General features: G+C 34.4%; 1 protein-coding gene across 4 annotated transcripts in view; it reads left to right on the forward strand.

The window, feature by feature from the left end:
* Nucleotides 1–20,101, forward strand: part of LOC126878895 (conserved oligomeric Golgi complex subunit 4) — a 234,484-nt gene that overhangs the window by 55,676 nt on the left and 158,707 nt on the right. For all 4 annotated transcript variants that reach the window (XM_050641789.1, XM_050641792.1, XM_050641791.1 and 1 more), the window contains exon 4: nucleotides 10,514–10,985. In XM_050641789.1, the coding sequence (XP_050497746.1) occupies nucleotides 10,514–10,985 (472 nt within the window). The remainder of the gene's footprint in view (nucleotides 1–10,513; nucleotides 10,986–20,101) is intronic.

The following is a 20,101-nucleotide window of genomic DNA, read 5'->3' on the forward strand; positions in this document are numbered from 1 at the left end:
TCTTTCTTTCCCCATTCTTTCCCCCAAAGCTTCAAGTTTTTTCTCCATTGCTTCAGTGAGTGTCCAGGATTCTACTCCGTAATATAATATTGAGAAGATATAACATCGTAGGAGCCTTACTTTTATCTCCAGATTAAGGTTGTGGCTTTTAAAGAGTTTGGCCATGTTATTGAATGCACTCCTAGCCTTCTCTATTCTACATTTTATTTCTTGTGAGTGATCCCATTGTTCGTTTACTATTGTTTCAAGATCGGTTTACTGTTTTACTCGGTCCGCTGGTGTATTCTTAATAAGTAGTTAAGCGTCTCTAATTTTATTTTTACTGATGATCATAAATTTAGTTTTTGATATAATTTACTTGAAGTCCAAATCTTTCACTTACGTCATTTACTTTGTTTATTAGTTGCTGTAAACTGTTCAAACTGTCTGCAAAAATAACGGTATCGTCTGCATAGCGGATGTTGTTTAGGCGTTCTCCATTTAGAGTATTCCATGTTCGCAATTTTTCAAGGCTTCACTAAATATTTCCTCTGAATATAGGTGAAAGTATACATCCTTGTCTAACGCCTCGTATAATCTGGATCGCTTCCGTAGGTTCACCTCCAAGATTCGTTCTTATTGTGGCTGATTGGTTCCAGTATACATTTTGTATTATACGCCGGTCTTTATCATCCATTTGGGCTTTTGTTAGAACATCCATCATTTTTCGGTGTTTAACTGTAACAAATGCTTTTTGGTAGTCCACAAAGCAGATGTAAATATCGCAAGTCATATCTCCGCATCTTTGAAATAATACCTGTAGACTAAACAGTGCATCTCTTGTACCTACGCCTTTCATGAATCCAAACTGTGTGTCTTGTATTCTCTCTTCGCATAACTTGTATATTCTACGATGTATAATTTTAAGAAAAAGTTTTAATGTATGGCTTCTTAGACTTATTAGCCTATATTCTCCGCGTTTCTTTGGCAAGGTAATAAATTCTGAAACTAGTCAATCTTTTGGGATATTGCCTGTGTGTCATAGATATTATTGAAGATTTTACATAATATTCTTAAAGATTCATCATCAAGAAGTTTAAGAAATTCAGATTGTACTCCGTCTGGTTCTGGAGCTCTCCCTTCTTTTAGTGATATTATGGCTGCTCTTATTTCTGCCACTAGTATAGGTGGTCCTGGTTCTGTAGGTATTGGGGACTAGTTCTCCCTCTCATCAAAAAATAAATTTCGTATGTAAATTTTCCAGGCATTACTGATACTCTCTTTGTCCACGATTATCTCTCCATTGCCATTAACAAGTTTACTTATTCTTCTGTTTTTACATTTGCCTGTAATTTCTCTTACCTTTTTATGCACGTTGAAGTCGTCGTATTTTGTAGAATTTCGATTTGCTAGCATTTTTTTCTTCAGTTTTTTCTGTTTGACTTCTATGATCTTTGTCTGTATCTCTTGCTGTAATGTTTTATACATGGAGTTATCGTTTTTGTTTTTCCTTCTTTCTTCCATTAGTTGCAGAATCTCTGTCGTCATCCATGTCTTATTCTTACCTTCTTCGTTCTTCATAAAATTGTTTTGAATGTCGTCTATCGTTTTATTAAGGGATTCTATCTTATCTTCTGTGCTTTCCGTTGTATTATCGATTTCTTTGAATTTGCTATTTAATGTTTTACTGACTATTTCTTTTATTTTGCTACATTTCAGTTTTCTCATGTCATGTTTTTTTACAGTTTTTCCGCGTATTTTCTTTAACTTGGTTCTAACGTCTTCTCCGTTGTCTCTAGGTGATTTCCATGTATACAGGCGTCTATGTGGTAGTTTGTAAAATGTGTTTAGCACGATTAAGTCATGCTCAGCTGCAAAGCTGAGCATGATAATGGATTCCTTATGGATGCTACCATATTGAGAGATGTCATTATTATTAGTTTTGCACCATTTTGAATCACTTTCAGTGTTATTTGGGGATATTACATAGCTTGATCTTGTAGAATGCTCCTCCTGACTTTGGTATCGCTTTGAAAAATACTGGAAGCTGTCCATAATTCACCACTTCATGATCCATTAGAGTCCATTCACTTCGATTACAATCAGTTTTTGCATCATTAAAACATATCGCTATGTTCTTAACATTGTTTGGAACGTTTGTATAAAGGACATTGTTAACAATAGCTGTAAGAATGAGAAACGATGTCGTTAGTTGAGACATCTTGTTGGTTGAATTCTGTTTAACGGGTATTGTGTTTTTGGTAGTTTTTTAGTAGACAAATGAAACTCAGCAAATCGTTTTTCAAGTGCGGTTCTATCTTCGTACCACTGAATATCCGATTTTAATTTGTGTATTTGTTTGCAAAACTCTTAGACTGCACTGCACGGAAGACATTGATGAAATGAAACAGGTTTAACTTAAAGAATAAATACAGGGTGATTGATTAGTGGGGTAAAGCTCAATAGATCCGCTATAGTAATAGATAGCAATAAAAGTTAATCACAAAAAGTGTAGCCAACTTTGAGCTTCACATTTTAAAATTAATTAGAATGTTACAGGATGTTCGATAACATCGTGACAGACCAAACTTATGTTTTTTAAATGGAGCACCCTATATTTTATCTTATATTCGAAATTTTCTTAACTTCCACATTACAAGAATATAGAGGTCTGTTATATTATACAGGGTATTTATAAAGTTATAGCCAATTCTCTATGAAAATCGTAACAAGTTCAGCTCCCTGTATAAATAAAAATAAGCACAACGACAATGGTTTATTGATGCCATATTTTTTTATTGTCAAAATTTTTAAAAATGATTGACATTGCTAATTTTCTTTACATCGGATACAGGGTGAGTCCAAACGCAAGTACATTATTTTCTCAGTAATTTTAAATGGAACACCCTGTATTTTATATCACTATTGAAAAGTACCATTATCGTACTTTAATTTATATACAACATTGAAAAATGAAAATACATATCTCGAAAACTAATAAATTTAGGCATAGGGAATATTATACAAAAATTAAAGTACGGTAACGGTACTTTTCGATAGTGACATAAAATATAGGGTGTTCCATTTAAAACTACTGAGAAAATATTGTACTTGTGTTTTGACTCACCCTGTATTCGATATAAAGAAAATTAGCAATATCGACCATTCTTAAAAATTTTCACAATCAACAAAAAAATATGGCACCAATAAACCATTGCTGTTGTGCTTATTTTAATTTATACAGGAAGCGGGAGAGATTTGGATATAACTTTGTAAATACCCTGTGTAACATAACAGACTTTTATATTTTTGTAATGAGGAAGTTAAGAAGATTTCGAATATAAAAAATATAGGGTATTCTATTTTAAAAAATATAAGTTTGGCCTGCCACGATGTTATAGAACACCCTGTAACATTCTAATTAATTTTAAAATGTGAAGCTCAAAGTTGGCTACAATTTTTGTTATTACCTTTTATTGCTATCTATTACTATAGCGGATCTATTGAGATTTACCCCACTATTCAATCACCCTGTATATATTAATTTTAAATTTTTTGAAACTTTCCTTAGTCCTGACCTGTACCTAATGATAAAATATTTCTTAAATATAGAAATGGTAGAGCTGGTGACGTAGTGCACGCGGGTATATTATTTCAAGAATTTTCCAGAATGTCCAGCTGATTCCGGTGTAATACTAAAATCGATACTTTTTTGTTTTTGAATTTTGCGGTTGTCATCTTGCGTGAGGACCGTGAGATATAAACATTCATTTAATAAAATATAAACTATTTGCGGTTTCCTAACGCGTACGTTTCCTGTGATAAAATTATCTACTAAAATTGTAATCGATCCCGGTGCGTCATTGCCACGAGAATATTCGTTTTTGCAGTTTAAACATTCATCTAAGAAAATAAGAATTTGCACATGTTTCCCGGCGAAGTAATACTAAAATTCGATGCTTTCTTTTAATTTGCGATGCGTGAGAATAATCGTTGTAATTAATAAAATATAAACTAGCGAATCTCCTATATGTTTTGTTTCGTTTATATGAATAAAATGAGTCTTTGGCTTGAATCGATAGAAACGTCGTTACTACATCCCCTGCGTTCCCCATATATCATATTTTGCTACCAAATAACGCTTCCCATCGCCCCCAACCCCCTCGTCTCTTCATCCACAGGCTACTTCTACAAATCATATTTTGCAACCCTCAACCCCTCCGGCCCCCTCGTCTTCGCATCCAGAGGCTACTTCTAAATACATCTTTTGCTACCAACCCCCAACCCCCTCTGACGTCACTTCTTCACACTTCATCCAGGGGCTACTTCTACGGCCCCAACTCCACCTAGCCATCCAACTGTCCGCCATCTTTGATTTCAGATTCCCACATATCATCTACTCCTCTCATTCCCTCTAAGGGAAAAATTCACTCATCCCAGATATCTACAGTATCAAAAGGATTGAGTTCTGGTGGTCACCTAGAGTCACCAAGGTTACTTGGAGGTTACACATGGACGTTGTCGAGCGTAGTACAGCTATTTGCATATTCTGATAGAGATATTCACTCAGACTTGGCTTTTTTATATTTTCTTTGAGATGCTTGGGAATGACTCTAGTAGTAGAGAAAATAATGGGTATCATCTGGGTACTTTCCAACCTCCATGGTGTCCGTATTTAAATCTACGGATCTCTGTATTCAGAGATCTTTTCGTTATATTTGACACGCAGATTGTAGTTGCTAGACATCGTCACATCAATTAGTGTTGTTTGTCTAGTTAGTTTGTTAACTGGTATGATCGATTATGCGCTAGCAGTTGGTCTTCACAGTATAGCTTGTAGTTGTCATTGTCAAGCATACCGTCATGCGTCAGGGACGTATTGATAATAAGGGGGATGCTTAGTTTGGATAATTTCCAGTTTGTTAGCTATCTCTTGATGAAGGATCTTTCCTACTGAGTTATAACCGTTCCTTAAATTCAGTTGTAGCAATAGCCTGGACTTATCGAACATTGAAGCAATAGTTCGACGCTGTATTGCCGACATAGTCTTGGTTGACTTTATTTAGATTTCGCTCATGCAGAGGTTTGCCCGTCCAGATGATTTTTGCATATTTTTCCCTTAGATGGGTGGTTTATTCGCATTTCTTAGTTTAATCGATGTCGAATTGTGATCTACTCGCAAATCGTGCGATGTAAAGTATAAATATGTCTCACCCTGCTTCTTAACCAGGGCGCAGTCGCGCCGTTAGAAAAAATGTAACATTTTATGTTTTTCCGTGATAACTTAATGAAAAATTTTGCAACATAACTTTCCACTCGTAAGTGCCTCGAGCAAGGTTGTAGTAATGCGTAGGTATTTTTTTTTTGTTTTTTCTTTTTTTTATGGAAGTCATGGTTTTGGTGAGAACCAATTAACTTTAAAATTGTTAGAAATAAATATTTTTATCAACAAATAAATAAAAATATGATAAAATAGAAATTTGTTTTAAATTACTGCTTACCTGACAGAAGTGAGCGCGACTCTTCCCGAGTTAAAATAAGTTCTTAAATTAGTAATCTGTTTTTCTAATTGCTCACCTAGGTATACTCTTGAGCCTCTTCCTCGTAAATACTGCGGTAATGACGTTTTTTCTACTGTACTATGAGGATGACGTTTTTGTGCCTTTATGAGAAGGGTTCATACTTTTCGCTCAAGATTTTCTATGGCCGCGTTAGTTCAGTTAACGATACCAATTGCAATGCAATCTCTAAGCGCTGATATTTAGTTACTTACTCCGTGGCGTTATAACCCTTCGTGGGTTTTAGCCGACTCGACAACATGCCTCCACTGTTTTCTGTGTTTAGCAACCTCTATCCAATTCTCCACGCCCATAGCTTTCAGGACTCCTGCTGTATTATCTCGTCACCGGAGTCGAGGGCGGCCGCGTGGTCTTCTTCAAGTTGGGACTTCCTCCCACACCAGCGTTAATGTTCTTTGGTCAGAATGTCTTCTGAGGTGCCCTGCCCATTGGAGTCTTCTGGACTTTATTTCTTTTATGATGTTGGCATCTGGGGAAAGTTCTTCGAGCTCTTTGTTAGCTCGTATCCTATATTGTTATGATGCTTGATCCAGCACAGGCCCAAAGATCTTCCTTAGGATTTTTATTTTCCAAACACGTAGTCTCTCTCTTCGTTTGCCTTTGTTATCGTCCACGTTTCGCTTCCATACATCAGAACGGGTTGTATGATTATTTTATACACTTGTATTTTCGTACGTTTTGTTAGTTGTTTCGATTTTATAAAATTTTGGAGGGCAAAAAGACATCTGTTGCCAGCATGTATCCTATTTTATTTTTTGTGATCCGTCATTGTCTTCAGTTATTGTTGTTCCAAGATACTTAAATGTAACGCGCTCAAAATGAAAGTCATCGATGGTGTATCGCTTATGTATCGGGATATATTTTTCCCACCTAATTATTACTTTTATTCTCTAAAGGAGCTCTAATTATTATCTATCTATTTATTCTTTCCTATAAGATGGTACAGCTGCGGTCACTGAATAGTTTATACCTTCACTTTTACATCGCAATACTGTAAAATCACAGTGTCGTAAGGATTTGCTAAATGTCAAAGTGCTTGTTAAAAATTTCGCGCTTATTGAAAAATATAATAAAAAGGTATTAAACACGTCCCTAAATCCCTTTTAATGTATTTGAATGACGCACAAAAAACAGTAGCAATTCCCAAACTTAATCATTTTAAAAATAATAAATGATGGTTTTGCTTGTTTTCGATTCAGAGGGTTGCACACCAGCTAGACAGGCTGTTTCTACCATTTCAGGCGTCCTCAGTAGCTTTCGTTAGTGTGCCTACCTCTGGACCGAAAAACAGCTCTACCATCATTTTAAAGGGAATCTGAAAAATAATTCAAATTTCCCATCAGACGCGATACAGCGACATCTACTAACAAATTGAAGAATCTCAGATGCAGAATCCACCAATTTAATAAGAATTAAAAATGGTAAATAGTATTTTAAAACAGATTTTTCGTGTTGAAAGTTCTTACTGGTACATCCTTAATCTGCGACTTTTTCAATTAATAAGACAGCAGACGACGAATATAGAAAACGAAAGGGAAACGATCACATTTCGCTTTCATTCGTCTAGGAAAAACGGACAGCAGAGGAACTTTCAGTACTCAAATCCGAGTAAAGGAAATAAAAATAATAAATGATGGTTTTGCTTGTTTTCGATTCAGAGGGTTGCACACAAACTCAAACCTTCGGTTCAGAGGGTTGAAAACAAGCAAAACCATCATTTATTATTTTTATTTCCTTTACTCGGATTTGAGTACTGAAAGTTCCTCTGCTGTCCGTTTTTCCTAGACGAATGAAAGCGAAATGTGATCGTTTCCCTTTCGTTTTCTATATTCGTCGTCTGCTGTCTTATTAATTGAAAAAGTAGCAGATTAAGGATGTACCAGTAAGAACTTTCAACACGAAAAATCTCAGTTTTAAAATACTATTTACCATTTTTAATTCTTATTAAATTGGTGGATTCTGCATCTGAGATTCTTCAATTTGTTAGTAGATGTCGCTGTATCACGTCTGATGGGAAATTTGAATTATTTTTCAGATTCCCTTTAAAATGATGGTAGAGCTGTTTTTCGGTCCAGAGGTAGGCACACTAACGAAAGCTACTGAGGACGCCTGAAATGGTAGAAACAGCCTGTCTAGCTGGTGTGCAACCCTCTGAATCGAAAACAAGCAAAACCATCATTTATTATTTTTATTTCCTTTACTCGGATTTGAGTACTGAAAGTTCCTCTGCTGTCCGTTTTTCCTAGACGAATGAAAGCGAAATGTGATCGTTTCCCTTTCGTTTTCTATATTCGTCGTCTGCTGTCTTATTAATTGAAAAAGTCGCAGATTAAGGATGTACCAGTAAGAACTTTCAACACGAAAAATCTCAGTTTTAAAATACTATTTACCATTTTTAATTCTTATTAAATTGGTGGATTCTGCATCTGAGATTCTTCAATTTGTTAGTAGATGTCGCTGTATCGCGTCCGATGGGAAATTTGAATTATTTTTCAGATTCCCTTTAAAATGATGGTAGAGCTGTTTTTCGGTCCAGAGGTAGGCACACTAACGAAAGCTACTGAGGACGCCTGAAATGGTAGAAACAGCCTGTCTAGCTGGTGTGCAATCCTCTGAATCGAAAACAAGCAAAACCATCATTTATTATTTTTATTTCCTTTACTCGGATTTGAGTACTGAAAGTTCCTCTGCTGTCCGTTTTTCCTAGACGAATGAAAGCGAAATGTGATCGTTTCCCTTTCGTTTTCTATATTCGTCGTCTGCTGTCTTATTAATTGAAAAAGTCGCAGATTAAGGATGTACCAGTAAGAACTTTCAACACGAAAAATCTCAGTTTTAAAATACTATTTACCATTTTTAATTCTTATTAAATTGGTGGATTCTGCATCTGAGATTCTTCAATTTGTTAATCATTTTAATTCAATTTTATTCAAAAATCTTACTATAATAATTTCCATTTTGATATATTTTGTAAAGTAGATTTATTTTATTTCGATTTTTTAATTTTAGTCAACCTATTCTGGGTCAGCCAATGGTAACGTAACTTTGACGTAAAATTTGAGTTTAAACGAGGTAAAAATTCAAAAATCGGCTACTAGATAATATGTAAGGGTGTAAATTATTTAGTGGTCGCAGCTGTACATAAGATCCTAGTGTTCTTCACATAACGTTTGTAACGGTCTCAAATTCATCATAGATATATCAGGCCGGTCCTGTGGTGACGAATGAATTAGATGCAAGCGTTATACTGCGAAACCATTTTGTATATATCCCACGATATGATGTTTTTCGTTTGCCGTTCAAATATCAAGAAAAGAGCACGTGGTATCTTCGGCTGGCTATCAAAAGGATTTAATGACTTTTTGAGACAAAACGACTGGGAAATGTTTATGTTAGAGCTGAAATGTCGACATAAATAACGTCTATAGCATTGATAAAATCCTCAAGTGTCTGAGTTCTCAAAATTTGGCCGTTATAATAGTCAGCGATTTCGGTGAGGACCAGAGATCTGTTTACGGAAAATAAGCGTTTTTTTATTGGTTAGGAAGAAAGATTACCGCCTCAGTAGGATGCTCTTATTATCATTTTCTCGCTATCTTATTGTCAGAAGAAATTTTTGGTTTATTTCTATTGGATAAAAGATCTGATGTTGGTAGAATGGGAGGTAACTTCTTTTTTTTTTTAAGAGGGAACCCGGGTTTGAAGGAGAACTAAAAAGTTAGTTAAGTTTGGTCTGGCAGAGAGTTAAGTTTGAGTGGACATGCAGTGAAGAGTCCAGTTTTCATTGTCTGTGCCAAAGTTAGGCTCAGATAGAATCTTGTATAGATTCTGTAGTAAAAGTAGCAGGAGCGATGTGTTTGTCGTAGATACCATACCGGCATCTTCTGGTGTTGTTGTTCCGGTGAAATAAATGATATAGTGTTTCTAGTAGTGGCGTAGAGTATGCCTTTTCCAAGAAGAACTTAATTCAATCTTCGTAGAACGTGGTTCCGATCTTTTAACTAAAGTTCAATTGCTCAAACTAATTCTTTTATCATCAATTTGATGAAATGTGACTAATAATCAAAATAAGCAGTTACTTTTTTAAATATAAAACAAGACTATGGAATTTTATCTTTCATATAAGAAAAACAACTTTTGTGATAGTACTTTCGATCAGAAATAATTGTAAAGTGAAGTGAAATGTCGCCGTTTCGCTTTACCAGAGCTCAGCCGAGCTAACTACACGGGGTCAGCAGCCAACGGCACCACCGCAGATCATCAGGTATTTGTAACAAACTGTTTAATTCTTTTTCTTCGAACTTTTGAAAACGCGAAGGACTTAATATATTTATTCACTTCTTACCAATTTAGTTTTGCCTTTTAACTTTTTTTATATATAAATAAACAATGAATATGTTTTAAACTTATGTCTTTTTATTTTGCACAATCTATCTCTGATCCTTATTGTAATAAACATACAGACTACCTCAGACATCAATGGTAAGTACCGATTTCTGTTCAATGGAATGTCATTGCTAGTAGTTTTTTTTGTAATTTTCGTATAGACATATGGCAATATATTTTAATTTGTTGATGGCGCCCAATAATTACTATTTTTTCTCTTTATATTATATTTTATTTCAAGTACTCACTCCCTTAATTCTCTGAGACTGTTAGCTTACCGGGGTAATATGAAAAGTTGTGTAGCACGTAATTTATCAAGCTTATGACCTAACAATAATGTCTAAGTATATTTTTATGTTTATTCATGTTGTCGTGCTTCACGTTTTATACCAATATAATTTTCTTTGTTGCATCAATTTGTATTGATGGGTGGTTAGTGGTTATTCATTTTATGAAAATTTTGAATATTTTAATTTTTGCGTTTCTGGCTAATTCTTCGCCTGTTTTTTACCCTTTCCGTGAACGTTTTATGTTAAAACTCAGTCTAAATAAACTAAATATGTTTTTAGATTACACGAAGAAGGAATAAAAGAGTTTTGTAACTATTTAAGGACCAAAGTTTCTTTAACTGCAGAAAAAAATCTGAAATCTGCCATCAATACACCGCCATCTGACAAAAGACATACAGTAATTTACGCTGATACGTTAACCTTACTTTATGAAGGTCTAGCAAGGATAACAGATACCCATCAGCCTTTATTGGAAACGTATTACGGCCCTGGACGTTTAATATCGGCAATTTCAATTTTACAAAAAGAGTGTGATATCCAAACTAAACGAGTATTGTTGGAATGGGGGAAAACACGACAGCTCCAAAAAAAGATTCAAGTTATAAATGACTTATCCAGAATGTCGTCCAGTTCGAGTTTCAATAAATTGGAAAAGATAGATCCCAAGGATCTGGATATACTTATTGGAGAGATCACTTTGATGCATTTCAGAATTGAGCTTTATTTTAGATTTATTCAAAGAAAAGTTATAGTAAGTATTTCATTTTTACTATATGACTCTGTATGTAGGTTTTCTTGCTGTAACTATTACTGTTAGCATTGTATAACTAGACATAGTAACTCAGAGCTATGTTTAAAATTATTTGATTTTCATTGAGACAGTCACTAGATGTCACCACTCTTTCTATCTCAGTAGATTGTAAAATATGAGTGTTTATTTGATATACTAGATGGAGCGATGTTAAAATGTTCAAGAAAAAGTAAACTTCCATTTTTGTTCCGCTGAATTACATCAAACAGCGTTGCAAGATTACACAAATAGTGGCATTGTCAATGATTGAGTTCGGACGACCACAGCGGCTAACTGTCAGCAGAAATCGGCTGAGTGGTTGTATCCAGTGCTGATAGGGAATGCTTAGTAAATCTCTCAGCGGCTGACTTCGAGCGGTGTCGTCTAAACGTTACCGCTGGCTCAGCTGTCCAGCCGCTGTGGTCGTCCGAACGCACCCAATGATAGTGCTACTTGTTGATGGAAATACCCGTTTACCTATCCGATCTATAAATAGATACCTATTATAGGTACATAACCTAAAAAGGGATTAGCATGCATAATAATTATGGTCGGTATTCACGTACATGTCGTAAATTTTACAAAGAGTTAAAAATCTTTGGCCCGAGGTAAAATATTTTAATCCTATGTTTGTGAAAACATTGATAATATTATTCAAATAAAATTTTTATTAAAGATATAAGTGATATGTGTGGTAATCTTAATTATTAAGACAATGAATCATTGGACTATGTCATTCAGCATGTTAAAATGTGAATAAAATTAATTTTAAATTAAAATAATGTTCCGTAATAAATAAACAAGAATAAAAAACCACTAAACGCCGTAGAAATAATAGTGGAGTCAATGAAGGTGGATATGAGTTATTACCTCAGATTTCGTTGAACCTCCATCGATTTTCATAAAAATTGGTGAGTGGTTAAAGGATACCTCAAGGAACAAAGGTGACATAGTGCCAACTTGCGCTTTTTGCATTTTAGGGGTGAAATACACCCCTTTTTTAATATTATTTTTTAGATTTCTGAAAGTGCAGTCACTGTAAGTTTTCACTTCCTATTTCGTTGAACCTTCATCGATTTTCATGAAAATCAGTAAATAGTTAGAGGATACCTCAAAGCAATAAAAGTTATATAGCATCAACTTGCGCTTTTGCATTTTAGGGGTGCAATACACCCCTACCTTTTAAATTGTAAAAAATGCAGATTTCCGCATTATGGCGCAAGTAATCTTTAATTAAGATTAACAAAAGATTGGTATGGTGAAGAATGTCAAGAAGTAGCAGAAGCAATAAGAAAAGTAAGACTCAAAAATCTCACAAATGATGAAGAAAGCACTAGAGAAGAATACAGAGAATTGAGAAAAATCATGAAAAGAAAATGTAGAAGCAAAAAGAGAAAATACAACGAGAACAAACTGAAAGAAATAGAAGAAAAATTTCAAAAAAAAGAAATAAGATCATTCTACCAGGAAGCAAAAAAAATGGAAAGAGGATATCAAAAAAACAACCCATATATGAGAGATGATAAAGGGATGTTGCTAAATGAGCCTGAAAAAATAATGGAAAACTGGCAAAACTATTTCACAGAACTGCTAAATAAGAGCGAAGTACAAAAGGAAACAAACCATGAAATTGAAGATGATCAGATAGCAATAGAAATACCCACAGAACAAGAAATAAAGAACGAAATAAAGAGCTTGAAAAATAACAAAAGCCCAGGAATAACAGAAATATCGGCCGAAATGATAAAGTCAGGAGGGAAAAGACTACAGAAAGAGATATATGACCTGATAAAAAGAATATGGGAAGTAGAAAAAATGCCAGAAGAGTGGACCATAGCAAGAATATGCCCTATACATAAAAAAGGTGATAGAATGCGATGCGAAAACTACAGAGGCATCGCACTATTAGAAATAGTTTACAAAATCTTGGCACAAAGTATAAGAAAAAGGCTAAGTCATTATTCGGAAAAAATACTGGGGGAATACCAGGCAGGTTTTAGAAACAACAGATCAACGACTGACCAAATATTTGCCTTAAAAGAAATACAGACTACCTGTTACGAACATAAAACAGTACTATATGCTTTGTTCATAGACTTTAAGCAAGCTTACGACACAGTAAATAGACAGCAGATGTACGAACTGATGAAAGAATTGGGGATACCAAGTAAAATTGTCAGGATGATAAAGATGACGATGGAAAACACAACAAACGAAATAGCTTGGCAAGGGTATACATCCAAAAAGTTTGAAACCAAAGAAGGATTACGACAAGGAGACCCACTATCAACAATGGCATTCAATCTAACATTGGAAGGAATAATCAGGAAAAGCAGAATAAACATGCAAGAAACGATATTTAAAAACGGCCACCAATGCATAGCATTTGCAGATGATCTGACGCTATTAGCAACAAGCAAAAAAGAACTACAAAAGTTAATGAAAAACATAATAACAGAAGCCAAAAAATTCGGACTTAAAATAAATGAAGAAAAGACAAAATATATGATAATGGGAGAGATCCAAAAAGAAAAAGAGAATAACATCATAGTACAAATAGATGGAGAAAAAACATACTCGTTTAAAAGAGCCAAAGAAATTATTTACCTGGGAGGCAAAATAGATGAAAATGGTCATGAAGAAGGGGAGATAAAGGCAAGAATAGCTAAAGGAAATAAAAAATATGGAGCATTACGCACATTATTGAAATCCAAATACGTATCAAGAAAAACAAAAATAAGAATTTATAAGACTGTTATCAGACCTACAGTAACATACGCAAGCGAAACATGGGTGCTCAAAAAGTCAGAAACAGACCTGTTAGAAAGATGGGAGAGAAAAATGCAAAGAGCAATATATGGAGGTGTGAAAATAGAAGGTCAGTGGAGAAGAAGAACCAATAAAGAATTGGAAGAACTATATCAAGAGCCAACGATTACGACGACGATCAAAGCACAGAGAATACGATACTTGGGGCACATAGAGAGAATGGGAAGTAAACGAATGCCAAAAATGGTACTTTCACGAAGACCAATACAAAAGAGGAGGAAAGGCAGGCCAAGGAAAAGATGGAAGGACAGTGTATATGAAGACTTGAAGAAAAGTAACATTGAGAGATGGAAAGAACCAGCATTGGACAGAAGGAGATGGAGAGAGGTTGTGAAGGAGTGTATAAAAAGACTGAAGTGTATGTAAACAAAATTTATAAGTTATGTAAGTTATATTAAGTTATTTACTATATTATTTATGTAATCAGAAATTTAAACATTTTAGCCCTAGGCCTACAAGGCCTGTTGCGCTTAATAAATAAAATAGATTTCTGAAAGTGCAGTCACTGTAAGTTTTCACTTCCTATTTCGTTGAACCTTCATCGATTTTCATGAAAATCAGTAAATAGTTAGAGGATACCTCAAAGCAATAAAAGTTATATAGCATCAACTTGCGCTTTTGCATTTTAGGGGTGCAATACACCCCTACCTTTTAAATTGTAAAAAATGCAGATTTCCGCATTATGGCGCAAGTAATCTTTAATTAAGAAAAATAAATATTTGTTTTATATTTATGTGCATGAACTACATTTTTTTTAATTTTTCAAACCTTATAGTAACCAAAAATCCGAAAATTAACAAGTCGAAAATCACGAAAACCTTATTCTTCTATATTTCTGAAAGTGTAGTCACTGAATGTTTTCACCCACGATTTCTTTGAACCTTCATCGATTTTCATGAAAATTGTTGATTAGTTAGAGGATACCTCAAAAAATAAAAGTGATATGGCACCAAGTTGCGCTTTCTGCATTTTAGGGGTGAAATCCACTTTTTTTTTTTAATGATAAAAATGCAGATTTCAACATTCTGGCTCAAGCAATCTCGTTTAATTAAGTAAAATAAATATTTTTTTACATTTATGTGCATGATTTATAATTTTTATTAATTTTTCAAACCTTATAGCAACCAAAAATCAGAAAATTAGCCAAATCGACAATCACGAAAAAAATTATTCTTTTATATTTCCAAAAAGGCAGTCACTGAAGGTTTTCACCCCTGATTTCGTTGAACCTCCATCAATTTTCATGAAAATTGGTAAGTAGTTAGAGCAGGGGTGTCCAACTTGCAATGCCTCAAGGGCCAAAACTAAAACCTTTGATGTTGTCGCGGGCCATATAATAATTTTGTTACAAGTAATAACAAAATAAAGTGAGGTATAAAAATAATTAAAACAAAAAAGAGTATTATTTCTTTTATTGCTCAACAACTACATTTTTTTATAAACGGAAAATTTATTGATATTGATTTCAATAATCAAGACAAACATTGCAAAAGCAACGAAAAAGATGTATCCAATTAGTGTGAGGACTGTGGTCGATCGGCTTCATCCACCAATGAAGAAATGTCCACCTCCAGTTCAGTTGTAGACAGTCTCATAAGATGACGTAAGGAAGAATCGGTAAGGTTGCTTCTGTTTTTGTTTTTTATGTATTTCATGAAGGAAAAGGCACTTTCACATGTATATGTGCTTCCGAACATTGACGTCATTTTCAGTCCAAAATCTCGCAGGTTTGGGAATTTCTCCTTTGACAGTAATTTGAAAAATTCAGGTCCCTTTTCTTGTCTGGTGATTAGGAACATGTCTGCTTGAAGATCACATAACTCAAGCTGTAAGTTGGGTGGTTGATCATCAATGGTTGCTCCAAGAGGGTTATTATAAAGTAGTACACTGCTTTTGAGACTTTCAATTTCTTCAAATCTTGTATTGAATTCATCAATAACTTGTTCAATTTGTGAAATGCAGGATGAAAACTCAATATTTTCCTCACCGTTGAATTCTTCTGCTATTTGCAGACAGCTAGGGAAGTGTGTCAGGTTGTTCTTTTCCAAAGCACGTTTAAACACGTTCAGCTTATTCCGGAATCCGTTTATTATTCCGATCAAATCTGAAACCGTATGGTTTCTTCCTTGAAGACTCAAGTTTAACATGTTAAGATGATTAGTCAGATCTGTTATAAAAGCTAACTGTCTTAAGAATTCTGGATCCTTAAACTTCTCTTCCAGTTCAGTTGTGTCAGATGAAACGTATTTGTTGAGGAATGCAGGGATTTCCTTTCTTATGGCAAAAAATCGTTCCATGCACTTTCCTGCACTCAGCCACCTTACATGGTTGTACATTAGCAAGTCTCCATACTCAGCCTCTGTTTCCACTAAAAACTGCTTAAGTTGCCTGTGTAAAAGAGATCGATTTCCACCTCTAATCATATTTATAATCTTAATCACGGTTTGGAAAACTTGATCTTTCTTGACTGATTTTCCACATAAAGCTCCCTGATGTATAATACAATGAATTATTGGGCAAGTGACACCATTCTCTCGAAGCAGACCCACTAATCCAATTTTTTTACCTGTCATTGATGGGGCCCCGTCTGTTGCTATGGCTGAACATTTATCAAAGCCTCCAATTCTGTCAACTGTTTTCTTCACAGCCTCATAGATGTCTTTTCCTTTTGTTGTTCCATATAGAGGACAAATATCAAATAACTCCTCTTTACTGGTAAAATCATCAAAAGTAGTGCGCACAAATATTAACAGCTGTCTTACATCGGTTTGATCAGTGCTTTCATCCAAACAAAGTGAGAAATATGAACTTTTCTTAACCAGGCTAAGCATAGATTTTTCTACTTGCTCACCCATAGCAACAATCCTTCTTTGTATGGTTTGATGTGAAAGTGGCACTGATTCAAATTTCTCCGCCATTTTAGAATCACCGAAAGCTTTGGCCTTTTCAACAGCACATTTTTTTATCAAATTGCCATCAGTGAAAGGTTTTTTTGCCAGCTCAAGCGACACGGCATAAGATGCATGCAAAGAATGCGTTTGAGAGTGTAATATTTTACTGAACATACCAGTTTGCTGTTTAAGCTTTTTCTTCAAATCTGTAACTAGGGCACGCCGACTTTCATTTGTGTACGTAGCATACTTATTTTCATGCACTGTTGTGTAATGTCTTGTCACATTATATTCTTTAGGCACTGAAACGACATTCATGCACACTAAGCACTGCAACTTTCCATTATTGTTAGCAATCAAGTAATCACTCTCCCAACTTTCTTTGTAAATTCTGTTCTCACCATCAATTTTCCGTTTACTGGTTTTACACTCATTATTGTATAAGAGGAATCAAGACAAATAATTAATCAAGTTCACTGTTCACTAGCAACGTAATAGATTAGCGGACTAGCCTACGTGTCAGTAGCACACTGGCACGATGGCGGCTGGCGACGGATGGTAAGCAGTGGGAGGTGTGGCCTGCGTGAACTGTGATGCGAGTAATCAATGCAGTTCTCATAGTGGTGGAGGACGATTGTGTTCGTTACACGTCCGTGAAGCGGCACGCGGTACAGTACTTGTGATGTAAAAACACTGCTAAACCATAAAATATAAATTAAAAAATCTTTTTTCACAGTGGCAGCATTTAAAGAAAATATATGCTTTTCGAAAATCTTACGTGGGCCACAACAAATAGCCTCGCGGGCCGCCAGTTGGACAACCCTGAGTTAGAGGATACCTCAAGAAACAAAAATGATGTGGTACCAACTTGCGCTTTTATCCTGGGGGTGGATGTTACCCCTTCTCATGGGTGAAGGGTGAACCCCATAATTAGATATAGGAGTAAATTCTAAGCAAACTTTCTTTTATCAAGTTTATAAATTTTTTATTTACATAATATTTTATAATTTAATAAAATATTATTGGTACAGTAAAACCTGCCAATAACGGCCACTAAAAATAGAAAACAATTGGCCGTTATAGAAATGTGGCCGCTAATGCTAGGTTTCCTTTTACACAAATACATAAAATATAATTGAAAATTTATTTATTTTAGTAATTAAAGCAAATCTAATTAAATATAATTCTACAAACAAACGGAACATACTAAAACTAAATTCAATTTACTACAATATAAAACAATATCTATACGAAAAAACAACTACAAGAAAAACAGAATTTTTGTTTGTTTTACTTTTTTTAGATAAACGAAACATACTAAAACTAATTTAATATATGTAGGTAATACATAATATAAAACAACATACTATAGCTACTACGAAAAATACGCTTATCACTAAAGTATCATCGTGCTTTCATGCTATATTCAACAAAACCTACTTGGTACGGCCTTTAATTAGATATCGCAAATCACTTTGGCTGATTTTGTCTGCATATATATTATGTTTGAAGAATCCCTTTTTTTTTTGTGAGACTGGATATACTGCCGTGCCTAGCTTAATAGTGGTATCTCCAATTTTGTGCCAAATGGAGTTATGATATTATACATATAAACCTTTACATTCTACGCATCATTGAACAACTTAAAAGTTGTAAAAGCTTATAAAAATAAAAATATATTGTTAAAAAAAATGGTGGTACGTACAATAAAACAGCGCAATAATAGTCTTAAAAGTGGTATCTACTATTCCTTAGCTAGTAAGTGGTATGTTCTCAAAATTCTGTACATACCGCTTCTGTACAAGACAAGTAATTCACCGGCTTATGAATGCGCGCTTAAAAATGCAATGTTTGCTTTCATTTTATTTAAAAAGCAACAAATGTGTTAGTGTTTCATTCTACCTAGTAAATTTGCTTATTATAATTTTGTTTTTACCTAGAAGTGGGCACAGTTTAGGTAAGCGTAGTTCTGGGGAGAAAGTACAAGTTTGCAAACAATTTTTTATATCGACATTGGGATACATTAAAAAATGATAGAATACTACAAGACTGCTTTTCTAGAAATTCAGAAAAAATGATCTGTCAGAGTATTAGTAAACAAGGTAAGCATACCAAGACTCCCAAAATTGATAAAAATGTGATAAGAGCTCATATTGAAAAGTTTAATCCTGCTGTATCTCAAAAACACCCCAATTTTCTTTGTTCTTACGAAATATATCGAGCGGTAGTAAGTAAAGAAATGAATATTTCATTTACAAAACTCGGCCATGAAGAGTATGAAGCCTGTGAAACGTTTTTGCTACATAATCCGGAACATACAAAAGAAAATCCTTGTGTAGACTGCGAAGTTTGTTTATTGTGGCAAAACCATACCTTCAAGGCAAATGAAGCTCGTTCAGCCTACCAGCTAGACAAAGAGTATTTAAATGACAAAAATGTGTACCTATTTTTCGGGAATCTTCAACAAGATATCATGGCTCCCCAGATTGGATATGTTTAAAAAGGCGATATTTTGTCCAAGAATCATAGTATTCAATCAGAGTTTTGTTCCGATTGGCACAAAACAGAAAAAAGTTATACCAATTACCCTACTTTGGCATGAAGGCCTCGCAGGAAGGCAAAAATGAGACTTGGTGATCATGTACAGTAGAGCTAGAGCGTCGATAATCCGAACCCTAGTAATCCGAACGATCGCTAATCTGAACTCAAAAAAAATATAAAATTAAAAAATATGATCGCGGACCGAATTTTTGGATTTATTATGACAATATGGGCAAAGTATGACCGCGGATTTTTGTTTTGTTTATTCAGAAATACATACAATATATTTGTTTATTATGCAGGTGTTTTATTCCTTGTAACTAAAACGTATGTACATATGTACTATGTTTATGAGTTTTGTATGTATTTTGAACATATGTTCGATAATCCGAACAATTTGATAATCCGAACTACGCCTGTACCAATTAGTTCGGATTATCGACGGTCTACTGTATTACAATTTCTTTTTAGAAATGAGAGATTATGAACATGTTGTGTTATGGGTAGACAACTGTTCGTCACAAAATAAAAATGTGAGGTTATTTACCTTCTTAACTTACATTGTTAACTCACCACTCACCAGAGGTCTCTATTACCGAGATTGTTATTAAATACTTTGAACCTGGGCATACGTTTATGTCTGCAGACAATTTTCATCATCAAGTAGAAGCTTCTATGAAAAAAAAATCCAAAGATATATGATTTTGTTGATGTTGTCCAAAAAACTAATTCCAGCAAAGTTAAAGTTATTACACCTGAAAAATTTTATGAGTGGGATGATCATTCTTCAATTTATAAATTAAAGAAACAACAACC

Source organism: Diabrotica virgifera, chromosome 1 (genome assembly GCF_917563875.1).
Source record: "Diabrotica virgifera virgifera chromosome 1, PGI_DIABVI_V3a".
NCBI classification, from domain to species: Eukaryota; Metazoa; Arthropoda; class Insecta; order Coleoptera; family Chrysomelidae; genus Diabrotica; species Diabrotica virgifera.